The sequence below is a fragment of the Eleutherodactylus coqui genome, chromosome 4 (genome assembly GCF_035609145.1).
Source record: "Eleutherodactylus coqui strain aEleCoq1 chromosome 4, aEleCoq1.hap1, whole genome shotgun sequence".
Taxonomy (NCBI): domain Eukaryota; kingdom Metazoa; phylum Chordata; class Amphibia; order Anura; family Eleutherodactylidae; genus Eleutherodactylus; species Eleutherodactylus coqui.
This window is the reverse complement of record NC_089840.1, coordinates 62,803,344-62,819,035: the sequence shown is the minus strand read 5'-3', so window position 1 is coordinate 62,819,035 and position 15,692 is coordinate 62,803,344. Positions and strand designations below refer to the sequence as shown.

The 15,692-nt window shown below is 44.8% G+C and overlaps 1 protein-coding gene across 2 annotated transcripts in view; it reads right to left on the bottom strand.

The window, feature by feature from the left end:
* TAOK1 (TAO kinase 1) overlaps positions 1-15,692 on the bottom strand; it is a 123,558-nt gene that overhangs the window by 50,520 nt on the left and 57,346 nt on the right. For both annotated transcript variants that reach the window (XM_066599579.1, XM_066599580.1), the window contains exon 3: positions 3,552-3,779. In XM_066599579.1, coding sequence (XP_066455676.1) covers positions 3,552-3,683 — 132 coding nt within the window. In that variant the 5' untranslated portion in view covers positions 3,684-3,779. The remainder of the gene's footprint in view (positions 1-3,551; positions 3,780-15,692) is intronic.

Genomic DNA, 15,692 nt, shown 5'->3' with positions numbered 1-15,692 from the left:
AGACATTGGGGGAGCAATGCCCTTCATATTCTACAGTTAAGAACTGGGTTGCCAACTTTATAACGGGCCACTTCAGCACCAATGATGAGGAACGTCCTGGACGACCGAGAGGTTGTTGTTTCGGAGATCGTCGATGCTCTGCACAACCTCATACTGGAGAATCGGCCAATTTCAGCTGTAGGAATAGCAGACATCATGGGGATTTCTGGTGAACGGGTTTGTGTCATTATCCATGAACATTCGAACATGAAGAAGCCATCTGCACAGTGGGTCCCCAAATGTTTGACAACAGATCAGAAAAGCTTCAAGTGAAAACCTCCCGGTCCATTTGTCAGCGTTTCCGGACTGATAAGAACTTCCTGGATCGACTGGTCACTATGGATGAGACCTGGATTTATTTGTATGACCCTTAAACCAAGGAGCAGTCAAAAGAGTGGAGGCAAAGTGGTTCTCCTCACCCAAAGAAGTTCAGCCACCAAGGTGATGGCGTCTGTGTTCTGGGATAAGGAGGCTGTGCTGCTAGTGGACTACCTTCAAAACGGTTCCAAAATCAATGCAAGGTATTACATTGAACTTTTGGACCAATTGAATGCAGCTCTGAAGGCCAAAAGGCGCAGCAAGCTGTCCAAAGGAATCTTGTTCCTGCAAGACAACACCTCCGCTCACACTGCACAAGCGACCACGGCAAAACTGGTGGAGCTAGCCTTCCAGCTGGTTGACCACCCACCTTATTCACCAGATCTAGCTCTCTTCGACTATCATCGGTTTCCAAACCTGAAGAAACACCTCAAGGGTACCAAATTTCACACCATTTCTGATGCCATGGCTGCTATGGATGACTGGTTTGAGGCACAACCGAAATCCTTCTTCTTGCAAGGCTTACAGAACTTGGAAACCCCATGTAAGAAGTGTGTTGGGATCAGTGGAGAGGATGTGGAATACATGTATAGTTTCATCTTTCTATCTCGTTTCTTTCTGGGTAAAGCCAAAGGCTTATCAGCAAACCCTTGTAGATTTTACAATTCACATTTCAGAAGATGCAAAAGAAGGAACCATGTCGGTAAAGGATGTCCTGATTCCCAGATTTTTGATTGGTTTTATCCGTGTAGGAATGTACAAGTCATGTAAGCTGTACTAGCAACCTTTGCTGTGTAGTTAAACAAGATAAATTGTTGTTGGTACTCCGCCACTAACGGCAGAGTTTAACCATTAGTGGCCTTCAATAGGGTTTTTGACCGGTTTCATTGCTGGATACCTCTGGCTTTTTGATACAACCAAGAATCAGAATGTGCTTTCAATCTCCTCTCAGGCCGCTCTCACACAGGCGTTTTTTCAGCGTTTTTAGCGCAGCGCTAAACGCTGTCAATCGCTACCAGTGATTTCAATGGGGTTTCTCAGACATGTGCTAAAATATTGCACTTTTTTTTAGTGCTGCCTGTTCTATTTTCATGCGTTTTAAAACACAATGTTTCGCCCATTGAAATGAATGGGGTGCGTTTTCAGCGCTGCTCAAAATGCGGTTACCGCGTTTTTGACAGCATTTTCAGCTACGTTTTTTCAGTTCTGGTATCAGCTTGCTTGTGCTGATGATGCAGTCAAACACGCATGACAACGCAGCTGAAGGCGCAGTAAACCCTGCGTTAAAACATGCGGCGTCTGTACAAGCGCCTGTGTGAGCGGCCTTATACATCTTATTCAGCTATTTAATTAGGTGCTGTTGCCATGTGCTTCTGCTTGTAGAATTACTAGATGAAGCTGCTAAGAAGCACTAAGGAAGGACAAAAGATGCAGAATTCAGATATCTTAATTAACCCCTGGGTCACCAAGGCCTCTGATACCTAAATGTCCACATCAATATTTCAGATTTTCAAAAGAATACATTCTAAGGCCGGTCTCACGCGACTGGATTTCAATCGTGGAATCCTCGATAGTCACCCGCGCGGACGATCCGCGGTATTCCACACACATTTAAAAAAATATATAGATCATTAGGATATCTGCTCAAATGAGCGGATAGCGATTGCGCATGTTCTGTTTTTGTGCAGACTCCACATGGACTGCTTCCATTGCAGTCAATCAAAACCGTCCGACACGCAGCTCATCCGCAATTGACATTTCAGATGGGCCGTGGCTACGAGCCACAGTGCCTTGTGACGGCGCAGGGGAAAAAAAATCTTTAAAAAAAAAAAAATCTGTACTGTGCATGACCGACGGCGAGCGTCCGCAGTCATCCGCAATACAGAAAGTGAAAGTACATGGTGTCCCTGGTGGGGGTTACAGCCAAATTCCACTGTCAGCTCTTGCATGTGGAGTCCAGGTCACCCGTGTGAGACCGTCCTAATGCCCAATGTCCATAAGGTGGGAGCCTGCAGCAGAATCCGACCCTATCCACGGTGCCTATCCAGATCTATTATTTTCTTAACTGCGGATGTGTGCGAAAGCACCAGTCGGCATGCCGCCGCCGCACGCACGCAGTAGAGTTTTTGTTTTTTTTTAAACTCCTGCTTTCCCACGGAATCCAATTGCGGACAGGGGCCACGGATCAGGCGGCTTCCATTGACTTCAATGGCAACCGCACTGAACTGGAGCATGATGCGATTTGTTTTCCAGACCCAAAGGTCCACAAAACAAATTTGCGTGCTTTAATTCATGAGCGCATTCCCATGCTTCCCTATAGGCAGCTTGATTTGCGGATCGTCCTTCCGTCAATGGACATAGGGGCCTAAGGGCTAATATTTTTTATTTAATTTCTAATTGTTTTATTATTTCAGGCATATATTCGGCTCTCTTATGGTCCCAGATAAGGGCCAGTAAATGCAAATTCTACGTTTAATATAGAGAAAAATGGGCAGAAAAATAGTATAACAATCACATTTTCTTATTTTTTTCCTACTTCTAATTCAATGTAATAAATGTGAATAGGAAAAAAAATGTAAAAAAATATAAAAACTGCACTCCTGTGTATAAAAATACCAATGGTCTCCATATTTATTTTTTAGCATCGCCTCTCATTAGCTGGTAATTCGGCTTGCTTTGACCGCTACATTGAGCACTTCATTGCCGAGAGCTGAACATGAGAATTCCATCATCCTAGTAGGATTGAATCAACAGTCAGATTTGCCACTAAATAAGGAGGACGGCACGGTAAATGAACAATTGGGATGTATATACACAGATGGTGGGCACTAAACGGGCTAACTACATCTCCCATATCATCCTTCTGTTACAAGAGCTGCCATTTCTTCCACATCATCCACACTACATTATATAATCACACCACACATTGTGGGCAATTAAAACCACCTACTAAATCGGTTGTTGGCCCAAGCTTTTGACTTGGTGCTCGATCCAAATAGTCTATTATGTGACTGCTACACATCTTTTCCCCGGTATGAATCTAACCCTACTCTACCCCATACCAGGACCCAACAGCCAGTGATCGGCAGTGCCGTATTACAGACAGCCTGTAGGCACTAAGTATCGTTGAATACCCAGGAAAGTACCCAACCACACGACGCACATACTGAACACATTCACTTGGTTTTACTTACAAAATAAACGGCTCCAAAACTCCCATGACCAATTTCTCGGAGGTCAGTGAAAAGCTTCTCTGGATCATCTCTGAAGAAGAGCTCGGCAATCTCTGGGTCTTTCAGGCTTCCAGCTCGAACTGTTGACGGCATCCTGCTTGAGCAGTCTGCCGTCGGACTATCTAGGGTTACACTGCTGCCACTGCTCTTGGCTCATCTGTGTGAACGTGGCCTCTTTAGCATGGGGAACTGAAAGACAAAAGGTTAGCGCAGGTTGATTTCACTTGAGTTAGGCAAGTAAATCTACTATTACCATACACCATGTGACATAAGGCTGGTCACCGGGCGTTTAGAATGTGAAGCTTCTCCTTTAACCTCTTTAAATTCTTTTACATAGATATTTAATGACTATTAATCTTCATTAGGGGTTCTCAGAGGCCAACTCCTGTCTATAAGCCATAATAGGGTATTTGGACATAAGTGGGTACCCCACTAAGGGTGTATTCCCGTGCAGATTCCGCGATGGACAGAACTTGCATGGGAAAATAACCTTTTTATGTATCTATACCCTTATGGTACATATCAATCAGAGTAAAGAAATCCATAGACATTTCATCTACTACATCTCTCTGAACAGATCACCCGTGGGTCTAGACTCAAAATGTAAATAGTTAGAGTAACACAAATCCTTAACTGCATGGGCACTTAGTTAATAAGAATAAGAATAGTGGCATTGAGCATTTAGTGTTAAAAGAACTGTCATTACAAAAAACACTTTAAAAGGATCCAATGACTGCTGAGTCCGACTACCAGAGCCGCAGCGGCAGAAATGTATCACATGGCGGTCATTCTAATAGAGACTAGCACTTTATTTTGGCTGATAGTAGGAGGTCCTGAGACAGGGACAGCCTCCCGTATACCCCAACAGGTGAAAACCTAATTCACAATAGAACAGCATGAGAAACATGATAAAGACAAACACTAACTGGTTAACAGAAACGGCATACTGAAGATGCATTATAGAACGGCCTCTTTACACTTACGGCAGCGGTGAATACGCTTTAATAGTATACAGGTCCCAGCAATATAAACACTTGAACATATTAACTACTATGGAGGAGAACAATACATGTGTGAGAACAATGCTCAGCTAAGAGGCCAGTGAGGAAGGAGCGGAGGGGAAGTCGCCATGCTACTGGAGGAATGTGATTTGGACGGACTGTGGCGGTGATGTCATGCTGTTCCATCTTTTGAGGAGCATCAGTCTTACAAAAAGAACATTGTTGAAAATCAACTGTTCGAATCCCACAATGCATCACACCCTACATCTGCTGATGAGAGGCTTCATCCCCCTAATGAGCCACATATTTATATCATGTTCCGGCACACAGGGGAATTCATTTGTGCACAAATTACACTGGCTAGCCGCATCTACTGTGTATGTGGGATGCAACGATATGACAGCAGTCATCTGTGCACATCGGGGGTGAAGAGAAACCTCCGTGTAAAGAAAGGAGGGGATGAGTTTGGGAGAAGGAAGAAAAAAAAAAGGAAGAAATAGAATTAAATTCTACAAAGCATTTGCAGTCTGCAGTGAAGACCCCAGGTCACACAGTAAAGCTTTGGAGCAATCTTTCCATTACTTTTCTCCTCCTCTCTCGACTCAAGCATTCAGCAACATATAGTTTAGGTTTACATGGGACGGATCTTTCATACGGACCATCTACACAGAAAACCTGCTGCATTTAAAGCACCAGTAGGGTGGATTAGATATTCAAAATCCTGTCCACACGCTGCAGAAAAGGTCTGCACAAAACCGGTGGACATGTAGTGTGGATTTTAAATCCGCAGCATGTTACTATAAGCACTGGATACACTGCGGATGTCAGCCAATAGGCTACAATGAAGAGGCTGAAATCCTTGCCAAATCTAGACCAGAAGCTGCAGATTTGGTGCTGATTTTCCACTACAGATATTATGCACTGAAAATACGCAGAAATTCTAATGTCAAATCTGTAGAAAATCCACAACATTAGCTGCGGGTTTGAAAAGCAGATGTTCTGTGCGGAGACCCTGCACAAAACCTGCGCTGTGCAGATGTAGCCTAGTGATATGCTTACACAGCAGAGGTTGTCGCAGGGTTTCCATACGAATTCTGCCTCTAAAAACCAAGTCAAAAACTGCAACAGAAAAACAGATTTTGGAGGTGGAAATCACACAGAAAATTCTACGGCGAATCGCGCCATGTCAACATACCGTAAAAACTCAAGCACATGGCCCTATTACAAAACCTTGCGTTCACAGCCCTAATCTATGGGCCTCGTACTGTACATCGCTCTCGGTGCTCCAGCTATTAGTGAAGAATTTGGTGCTGTACAGTGGCACCTTAAGACGGGCACATGGGGTGCCTACAGGTCCACGGGATAGAAGCATAGGGACTTTGTGTCATCCTGTTGCGTTTTTGGGTGTGCTTTAATTTGGTGAGCGGCTTTAATACAATATTGGTTCAATCTGTAAGTACAGCATATTTTATTACTCTGGGGGTATTCTGGCCGGCATGCTGGAAGCTGGATGGAGCACATTATAGTCAATGGGTGGACTGGCTGCTGAACAAGTGAAATCAAACAGGGAGGAAGGTGTGAACTTGGCATAGAGTCAGAGACCCCGCCATTTAAAATAGATAAACAAATCAGTGCAGATTATGGCTGCAGCTCCATTAATTACGGGAAATAAGAAAAAAAAATTCCCAAATTGACAGAAGGATTTTATTTACACTTTTTGCATGTTTTGAGCCTCCACAAGGATCTCCTGAACAACATAAACGAGGTAAGTCTCAGCGAACTTTGCTTCCGAGCCAAATGTTTAACCCCTTAGTGGCCAAGCTTTTGTTTTTTCCTCACTTTTTGAAAAAAAATAGTAACTCTGTTATTTATCTATCGACGTCGCTGTATGAGGGCTTGTTTTTTACGTGACTAATTGAAGTTTTCAATGGCGCTATTTAATGTATCATTAAAAAAAAAACAAAAAACACAACATTTCGCCATCTTTCGTTGAGTCTTGTTTCTACAGTGCACAAACTGCAACAAAAAACACAGAACTTGATTCTACGGGCCAGGACAATTACCACGATGCCAAGCTTATACGGTATTTTTTTTTTGCTGTACATGAAAAGTACATTTCATTTTTTTCAGCTTATTTTCTGCCGCCATCTTCTGCGCGCAATAACTTATTTTTCCAATCTAGTTGTGCAAGGGCTTATTTTCTGCAGGATGTCCTGTAGTTTGCATTGGTACCATTTTAGAACACATGCGACCATTTGGTCACTTTTTATTGCATTTTTTCTTGGAGACAGGGTGACCGATAAAAAGCGCAAAATCGAACGACCTTCACCTTGCAGAGTAAATAATATTGATAGATCAGACTTTTACAGATGCAGCTAAACCAAACACGTATTTTTGTTTTATTATTTAGATCTTACATTCTAAATTGCGCAAAAGTTTTGTTTTTTTTTAAAACCTTAGTACTTTTTCTTAAATTCGTAAAACTTTATTGTTTTTATTTTAGTCCCCACAAGGGACAAGAACTTGCGATGCTTTGATCGCTCCTGCAATATGATGTAATGCCATAGAATTACATCATACTGCGATCGGACAGGCAGCCTATTACGCCACTCCACGGAGATGGGTTCATAGGCATTCTACCATGACAGCCCTGGGGACTTTCAGAAGGACCTCAGGCTGCCATGACACCCGCACAGCTCCCTGCGATCTCATCCCGGGGGGACCCTACAGGACCCCGGAACAGGTATTTAAATGCCGCTGCTCGAATTGACAGCGGCATTTAAAGGATTAACAGCTCTTCATACATAGACCGCCGACACAGGCAGCCAACAGGCATCACTAAGGGGGTAACATCTACTCCAGGAAAAGATTACAGTGTATATGTTAAACGTATCCATAGTGCTCCATGCACCCAATGGAGGCCACAAGTGTCCTTCCAGCCTCCATGGGAGTGAGGTGTACCTCACTATATCATTTTGTCAAGGGTATCATTTGAAGTACCATATACTGTATTGAAAGATGTAAACCTTCCTAAGTGTGCTGAAATGGAAAAAAAAACAAAAAACACAACCCGAGTGATTTTGAAGGATGGGGTTTGCTTTTACAGTGTACATGGTGCTGTAAAAATTACATGTTAAATATTCTGCAGCCCAGTACGATTATGGCGATACCAACATTTTTCCTTTAAAAAAAAAAAAAAGATTTCCGTCACCGCATTCCAAAATAGTTTTTTTGCTCAACGAGCCATATAGTCTTTATTGGCACCATTTTAGTATATACACATCTTTTCGTCAATAGTTGAATGGTGCGGGTCCGTCACTCAAGATCCCCACCGATCAGGTGATCGCCGTGCTTGAAGTCAGTGTGGACAGTGGTTAACCCCTTAGTGACCAAGCCTGTTTGCGCCTTAATGACCAGGCCAAATTTTGCAAATCTGACATGTGTCACTTTAACATGGAAAAACACCATAAAGGTTTTGCATATCCAAGCGATTCTGACATTGTTTTTTCACCACATGTTGTACTTCATTTAGGCGGAAAAAATAGACCGATAGAATTTGTGTTTATTTATTAAAATTGCCAAAATTGGGAAAATTTTGAAAATAAAAAGTCATTTTTTCACATTTCCAACTGCAATATCTTAAATATGTGCAAACATAATATAGAAATTTTTGCTAAGATTTATATTTCCACCCGTTTATTTTGGGCGCACATTGGAAAAACTTTCTTTTTTTTAACCATTTAGGAGACGTACAAATTTAACATTACTTTTTAACATTTTGAGGAACACTTTGTTTTTCTATACCAAGCCAAGATTGGAAATTAGATACCCCCCCCCCCCCCCCCAAATGACCCCATTTTAAAAACTACACCCCTTAGTGTATTCACTGAGGGGTGCCATGAGTATTTTGACCCCACAGTTTTTTTTCAGGAATTAATTCAATTTACAGGAGAAAAAGTAAAATTTCATATTTTTGCAAATCTGTCATTTTAAAGACATATTTTTTTCCTATAGTTTACATGAAAATCAGGATTTAAACCCCAAAATGGATACCCCTATTTCTCCCGTGTTCAAATATATACCCATTGTGGCCCTATTGTTATATCTGAGTCCACAACGGGGCCCAAAATGAAAGGAGTAGTCAGTGTCTTTCAAAACAGAAATTTTGCTTGAAGTCCTTTTAGGCCCCAAAGCACACATGTAGAGTTCTTGAGCGCCCAAAACAATAGAAAACCCCCACAAATGACCCCATTTTGAAAACTAGACCCCTTAAGGAATTTATCTAGGGGTGTACTGCGGATTTTGACCCCACAGTTTTTGAATGAATTCAAACCAAGCAAAAGGAAAAAATTGTGATTTTTGTTTTTTCAGCAATTCTGTCATTTTAAAAACAGCTTTTTTTGTACAGCACACATATGAATGAAGACTTGCACCCAAAAATGGATACCCCTGTTTGTCCCGTGTTCAGAGACATACCCATTGTGGCCCTAATCTTATGTCTGGATACACAACGGAGCCCAAAATGAAAGGAGCGACCGGTGGCTTTCGGAACACAAATTTTGCTTGAAGTCCTTTTAGGCCCCATTGCCCACTTGTAGAGTTCTTGAGCGCCCAAAACCATAGAGAACCCCCATAAATGACCCCATTTTGAAAACTAGACTCCTTAACGAATTTATCTAGGGGTGTACTGCGTATTTTGACCCCACAGTTTTTGAATAAATTCAAGCAACGCAAAAGGAAAAAATTTGGATTTTTGTTTTTTTTTTGGCAATTCTGTCATTTTAAAAACAGCTTTTTTTGTACAGCACACATATGAAGGAAGACTTACACCCCAAAATGGATACCCCTGTTTGTGCTGTTTTCAGAAATATACCCATTGTGGCCCTAATCTTATGTCCGCATGCACAACGGGGCCCAAAATGAAAGGAGTAATCGGTGGCTTTCAGAACATAGATTTTGCTTGAAGTCCTTTTAGGCGCCATTGCCCACTTGTAGAGTTCTTGAGCGGCCAAAACCATAGAGAACCCCCACAAATGACCCCATTTTGAAAACTAGACCCCTTATCGAATTTATTTAGGGGTGTACTGTGTATTTTAACCCTACAATTTTTGAATAGATCTAAGCAAAGCAGTAAAAAAAAAAAAATTACGATTTACATTTTTTGGGCTATTGTGTCAATTTAAAAACAGGTATTTTTTTTGTACAGCACACATATAAATGAAGGCTTTCACCCCAAAATGGATGCCCCTGTTTGTCCCGTGTTCAGAAACATACCCATTGTGGCCCTAATAGACTTACAGGACCCATGGCAAGGCCTATAAAGGAGGGAACACCCGTTGAATTTCAGGGTACCACTGAATAAATTTCAGGCCCCATTGCCCACTTATAGAGCCATTAAGCAGCCCAAACTATAAAGAACCCCCTCAAATGACCCCATTTTGAAAACTAGACCCCTTAACGAATTCATCTAGGGGTGTACTGCGTATTTTGATCCCACAGTATTTGAATGAATCTAAGCAAAGCAGAAGGAAAAAGTTACGATTTTCAATTTTTTTGGCAATTTTTTCAATTTAAAAACAGTTTTTTTGTACAGTGCACATAGGAATGAAGACGTTCACCCCAAATGGATACCCCCGTTTGTCCCGTGCTCAGAAACATACCCATTGTGGCCTTAATCTACTTACAGGACGCATGGCAAGGCCTATAAAGGACGGAACACCTGTTGGATTTTAGGGCACAACTGAATAAATTCCAGGCCCCATTGCTTATTTGTACGGAATAAAAATTGACTCCCTAAAAATCCCCCCCCCCCCTCCGCGCCCTTTAGGGCGTTTGCAAATCTTAGATAAAAGTAATAATGTGAACTGTGTAGTATTTCCGAAGACACGGGTAATTACAGAGGCTGGTTGGAATGGGCCCATGGGGCAATAAAACCGGTATCCCCCCTCCTCTCATGTATTTTGAGGGGCTTTTCTTGACCTCAGCGGCGAGGATGGGGTGTAAAAAGTGGCGTTCCGTGAGTCTTCATAAGCTTGCTGAGGTGCGGCGGTCTCACACAGAAGGCGCTCAACAAGGGGCTCCTAGACTGCAGGAAGGCGAGCGTTCCCAGGGCTTCCTGTAAATTACGTATTACAGGTAGCGGTCTGAATAATGCCGGGCTCACGCGGGTGCAGGGGGAATCCGCTTGCGGAGGCCCGCAGCGGATTCCAGCTGTGAGCCGGCTGTGACCCTGCGTACGGCTGCGTAATGTACTGCGCATAACTGCCTACTCACACAGGCGGTCATGCGCAGTATATATATATTTTTTGTTTGTATTTCCCACACCGTCGCTTAGCGAGGACGCGGGTACCCGCAGCCCGTATACAAGGTAGTTGCGTATGGGCTGCGGGTATATCCGCGACTATGGAGCACAATGGGCTCCATGCTGCGGATAGCCGCGGTAAAATAGAACCTGCTGTGTTCTCTTTTCTGTGAGTGGATTACACAATTCCGACCCGCTAATGTGAGCGGAATTGTGTAATCCAATGCGATTGATCTGCGTAATACCGCGGATCAGACGCATGCGGAATCCGTAATTCCTATCCGGTCATGTGAGACCGACCTAAGGTAGATCGCTACCTTTTTATCACGTGACTGGGGAACGCTCAACGAGGCCACCCGTCACTGCTACAGGCTCTCGGCGACTGTTGGTCGCTGGGAGCCAGGAGATTTTAAGTTTCCTGGGCTCCCCGACTCCTGCGCATGTGTCCGGCTTTTTGCCGGCAATCGCATGTGCAGAATTCGGGAAGGTCCACGGAGGAGGATCGCGTCGGAGTTCAAATACGCAGGCCTCCGGTAAAAAGTTTCATCTCTTCTCACCGATCGCATCAGTGAGGGGAGATGAAGCTTCAAATTTTTTTTTTACTTTTACGTAATCGCCATTATTGGATAATGGCGAAAACGTGACCAGGAACTGCTCACCGCGGCCCCCGTGAAATCTCCATGCTCTTGGCTACGTTTTGTAGCCAGGAGCAGGGAGAATTTAAATGATCCTGGCAATCCACAGCTTTTGCGCATGCGTCCGCCATTTTGGCGACGGGCGCGTGCGCAGAAGCTGTGGTAAGGTCCACGGATAAATCCGGGGGCCTTAGGTACGTACTTTCATCCTCCCTTACGGATATGATCCGTGAGGGGAGATGAAACGTACGCTTTTTAAACTTTTTTTTTCCACTTTTTTACACTTTGTTTTTACTTTACATGATCACTGTCATCCATTGGATGACAGGTGATCATGTCCCCAGTGACATCCCTCTGCTCTTGGCTACACATGGCAGCCAGGAGCAGAGGGATTTTAAATTTCCCGGGGCTCGAGCCCCTCTGTGCACGCGCCCGATGCGCAGACGGGGATTCAGGTCCCGGGACATCGGGACACCGCCGAGGACTGGGGGTGAGTATTTTCACCTCCCCTCATGGATCCGATCCATGAGGGGAGGTGAAACTGACTTTTTAAAAACTTTTTCGCGATCGCCGCTATCTATTGGATAACGACGATCGCGGTACAGGGGACCGCTCACCGCGGTCCCCGCTGACATCTCCTGCCTGTGGGTAGCCGGGAGCCAGGAGATTTTAAATCTCCCGCGCCGCCGGGCATTCTGCGCATGCGGCTGACGTAATGCCGCCTGGCGCGCATGCGCAGAAGACCGGCTTCGGGGCCCGGAGCGGCAGGAGAGCGGGGAGCAGTGTGCCGGATCTGGGCGAGTATTTTCAGCTGCTCCGATGGATCCGATCCATCAGGGCAGCTGAATCTAACTTTTTTTGTACTTTTATTTACTTTTTTGCGATCAGCGTTATCCATTGGATAGCGCCGATCGCAATGCCGGGGGGGGGGGGGGGGGGGGTCCCCGCAGCCCGGGATGACAGCTCCAGCATGGAGCTGTCACGTCCACAGCCCGAGGGGCTTTATTCTCTGCAGGACACGTGTTTTTACGTTCTCAGAGAATAAAGCCCACTTCGGGAGGACGTAAAAAGGCTATGGCCCAGTCGTTAACGGGTTAAAGGAGACTCTGCTGTCAACATTGCGGTGGCCCATTGATTTCAATGGGAGCTGTGCCTGCAGTACCAACTCAGGTGTTTGCAATACAGGCAGCGCCATCTGCATCCAGTGCTGTCCGCATTGCAAATCACCAAACCGCTGATCAGCAGGGATCCTGAGTGGTGGACAAAAATGCTTGGTGCCTGGGGGCCTATAGAAGGCCCAGGATTCTATGGAACCGAACGACACCCTTCACTTTCTTTACACAGGGACCATTTGAGGAAAAGAGATAGACCCTCTCTTTCTTGTGCCCTCTAAATGACAGTCAGTAATCTCCCATTCCAGATGCTGCGGGTGGGTGTCAGCTATCTGACTGCAGCCTCCCAGGACTGTTCCATACAATCTCCAAATACATCCACTGTATTGGTATGCAGGATGTCATTAACGGGTTAAAGACTAAAAAGATATTATATACACACACATACATATACACACACAAAGTTAGTATTTGAATATGCGACGGGTTAATATGCAATTACTATGTACTCTTGTTTTTGACCCATGTAATGAACTATAAATTAAGTGCTACATGTAGATGCTATAGGGAACACAAACAAAACCCAGCTATTTTTAACATTTTCCAAACAATTAGATACTCTGAGCTTATAGTACATGGAGATGCCCCAAGGAGAAGTTTCACCTCCAAACAAAGGCTTTTCTTGAGGGTGTATTCTACTCCTCGGCGGGGTGTAGAGAGCAGATTTAATCTGACTCACATTTTCTGCATTAGGGAGAGGATCAGAAATGTATGTATTTATTGGTGGCAGATTCCTTTATGCAGAGCGTTAGGGGGACAGAACTAGAAGGGGTGTAGAGGTAGGGCAAACCGTATTATAAATGCCATATGGGAGGTGGGGCCCTGGGACTCATTTTGCATTTGGGTCCACGAGCTTCAAGTTAACTTTCTGGATACTTAATGAAAAAAAAAAACCTCTGAAAGAACTTCGTCTTAGTAGAAAGTGGAAGCAGCAAAGCAGGCCAGATACTACTGATCCTTTTTAGAGGCATAGCAATAGGACGAAGACATTACTTGACTTCGGCTACATGCATGAGCGCGAATATGAACTCTATTCTTGTGAAAGGAATCATACACACAAGGGATGTTTTCCCTCACAGCGATGCTGCGAGGTAAACACAAAACAAACCAACACAAAAACAAAACAGTGCTCATTTTTTGCATTCCCTAGAACGCATCGCCCATTGTTTTCAATGGGACGGTCAATGTGCATGCGAGTGCAATGTGATGTTTCTGAAAAAGTGACAAACAAGTGTTTTGCATGAAAAATGCCTCACACCCGTGGGTATAAGGAACGTTGAAAAGCGCAATACTGGTGCGAGTTTCTCGCCCATACGAATGTGGCCTTACGCTTATAGTTAAAGCAGCCAAGATCGAGGATTTGCCCAGGGCCGACCTAGACTGAGAAGGGCAATGAGGCGACCAAACAAAAGCAGGACTGGCTATGAATTCATAAGTAGTAACCCAAGGCGTTACATGTACACTATCTAGGTGCGGGGTTTGTATATGGCGGGAGTTGGCTGTCTTTGACTGTTAACACCTGCCTGTAATAGCCATGATCAGCGCTTACACTGAATGTTGCCATTTACATTCAATTGTCCTCAATTACGACAACAGCATTGATATGTCCTAATCAGCGTTTGAAGTCGAGAATGGCGCCTTCGTGATTAGATCACAAGGTGTCATTTAGCTGTCATAGCAGACCAGGGAATACTAAAAGCCCTCAGGACTGCCATAAATGACTGCCCATCAAGAATGCCTGTCAGAATACAGTATAAGGCCTCCCTCACACAGGCCTTTCTGTACAGCGTTTAGCGCTGCACTAACCACTGTACAACGCTCCCATTCTTTTCAATGGGGCTGTTCAGACAAGCATTAAAACGCTGCGCTCTGACAGCGATGCATTTTCTATCTTTGCCTGTTCTCAGCCCTGTGTCGCCCATGGAAATGAATGGACAGCAGTTTCAGCACTGCAGGAAAAATCGATACTTACCTAGCTGGCACCGTCCAGGTCCCTGTAGCTGCTCTTCAGAGCTCAGCAAGGAATCGCACGCGGGGGGAAAATGCAGCATGTGCCCCTTTTCTGTGGATCCCACCTGGGACAGCTTCCATGGAAATTTCAATGGAAGCTGTCCTGTCCGCCGCACACCCGCGGCTGTCAAAGCGGACGTGCCGCGGATCTGTGGGAAAGCAGAAGTTTAAAAAAAAAAAAAAAATGATGTGGCACGCCGGCCGGCCTGCCAAGCACATCCGCCGCGCAGAAGAAAGAAGATCCAGCTGCGACAGAGGAGACCCGCGCTGCATCCGGACAGGTGAGTAAATGTATTTTTTGTCTGTCTGCGAGCACGGCTGGAATCTGCTGTGGGATTCTGCACTCAGAATCCGTGCGTGCCCGTGGACATGAGGCCTAAGGGCTCATGTCCACAGGCAAAATAGGAATTAAAATCCGCAGCGGATTTTAACTCTTCTCCTGCCCGCGGATCCGCACCCCATAGGGATGCATTGACCACCCGCGGGGTAGATAAATACCCGCGGATCGTCAATAAAAGTGATTTAAAAAAAAAAATGGAGCATGGAAAAATCCGGACCATGCTCCATTTTCATGCGGGTCTCCCGCGGGCTTCTATTGAAGCCTATGGAAGCCGTCCGGATCCGCGGGAGACAAAAATCATATTTTACTCACACGCTCCGGTTCTTCTCTTCGGCGCGGCCGGATTATTTTGCTTCAGCCCGGCGCATGCGCGGGGCACGTCACCGACATCATGCACATCCGCCGAGCCGAAGAAAGAAGATCCGACCGCGACGAGAGAAGATGACGCCGCAGCGAAGAGAAGAAACGGAGCGGATGGGAGGTGAGTTAATTCTTATTTATTCTCCTTTTCAGCGCTCATGTCCGCAGGGCAGGAGGGACCCGCTGCAGATTCTCCATGGAGAATCTGCAGCGGATCTGATTTTCCCCGTGGACATGAGGCCTAAAAGTCATCAGATAAACTATACACCAGAATTGCATCACC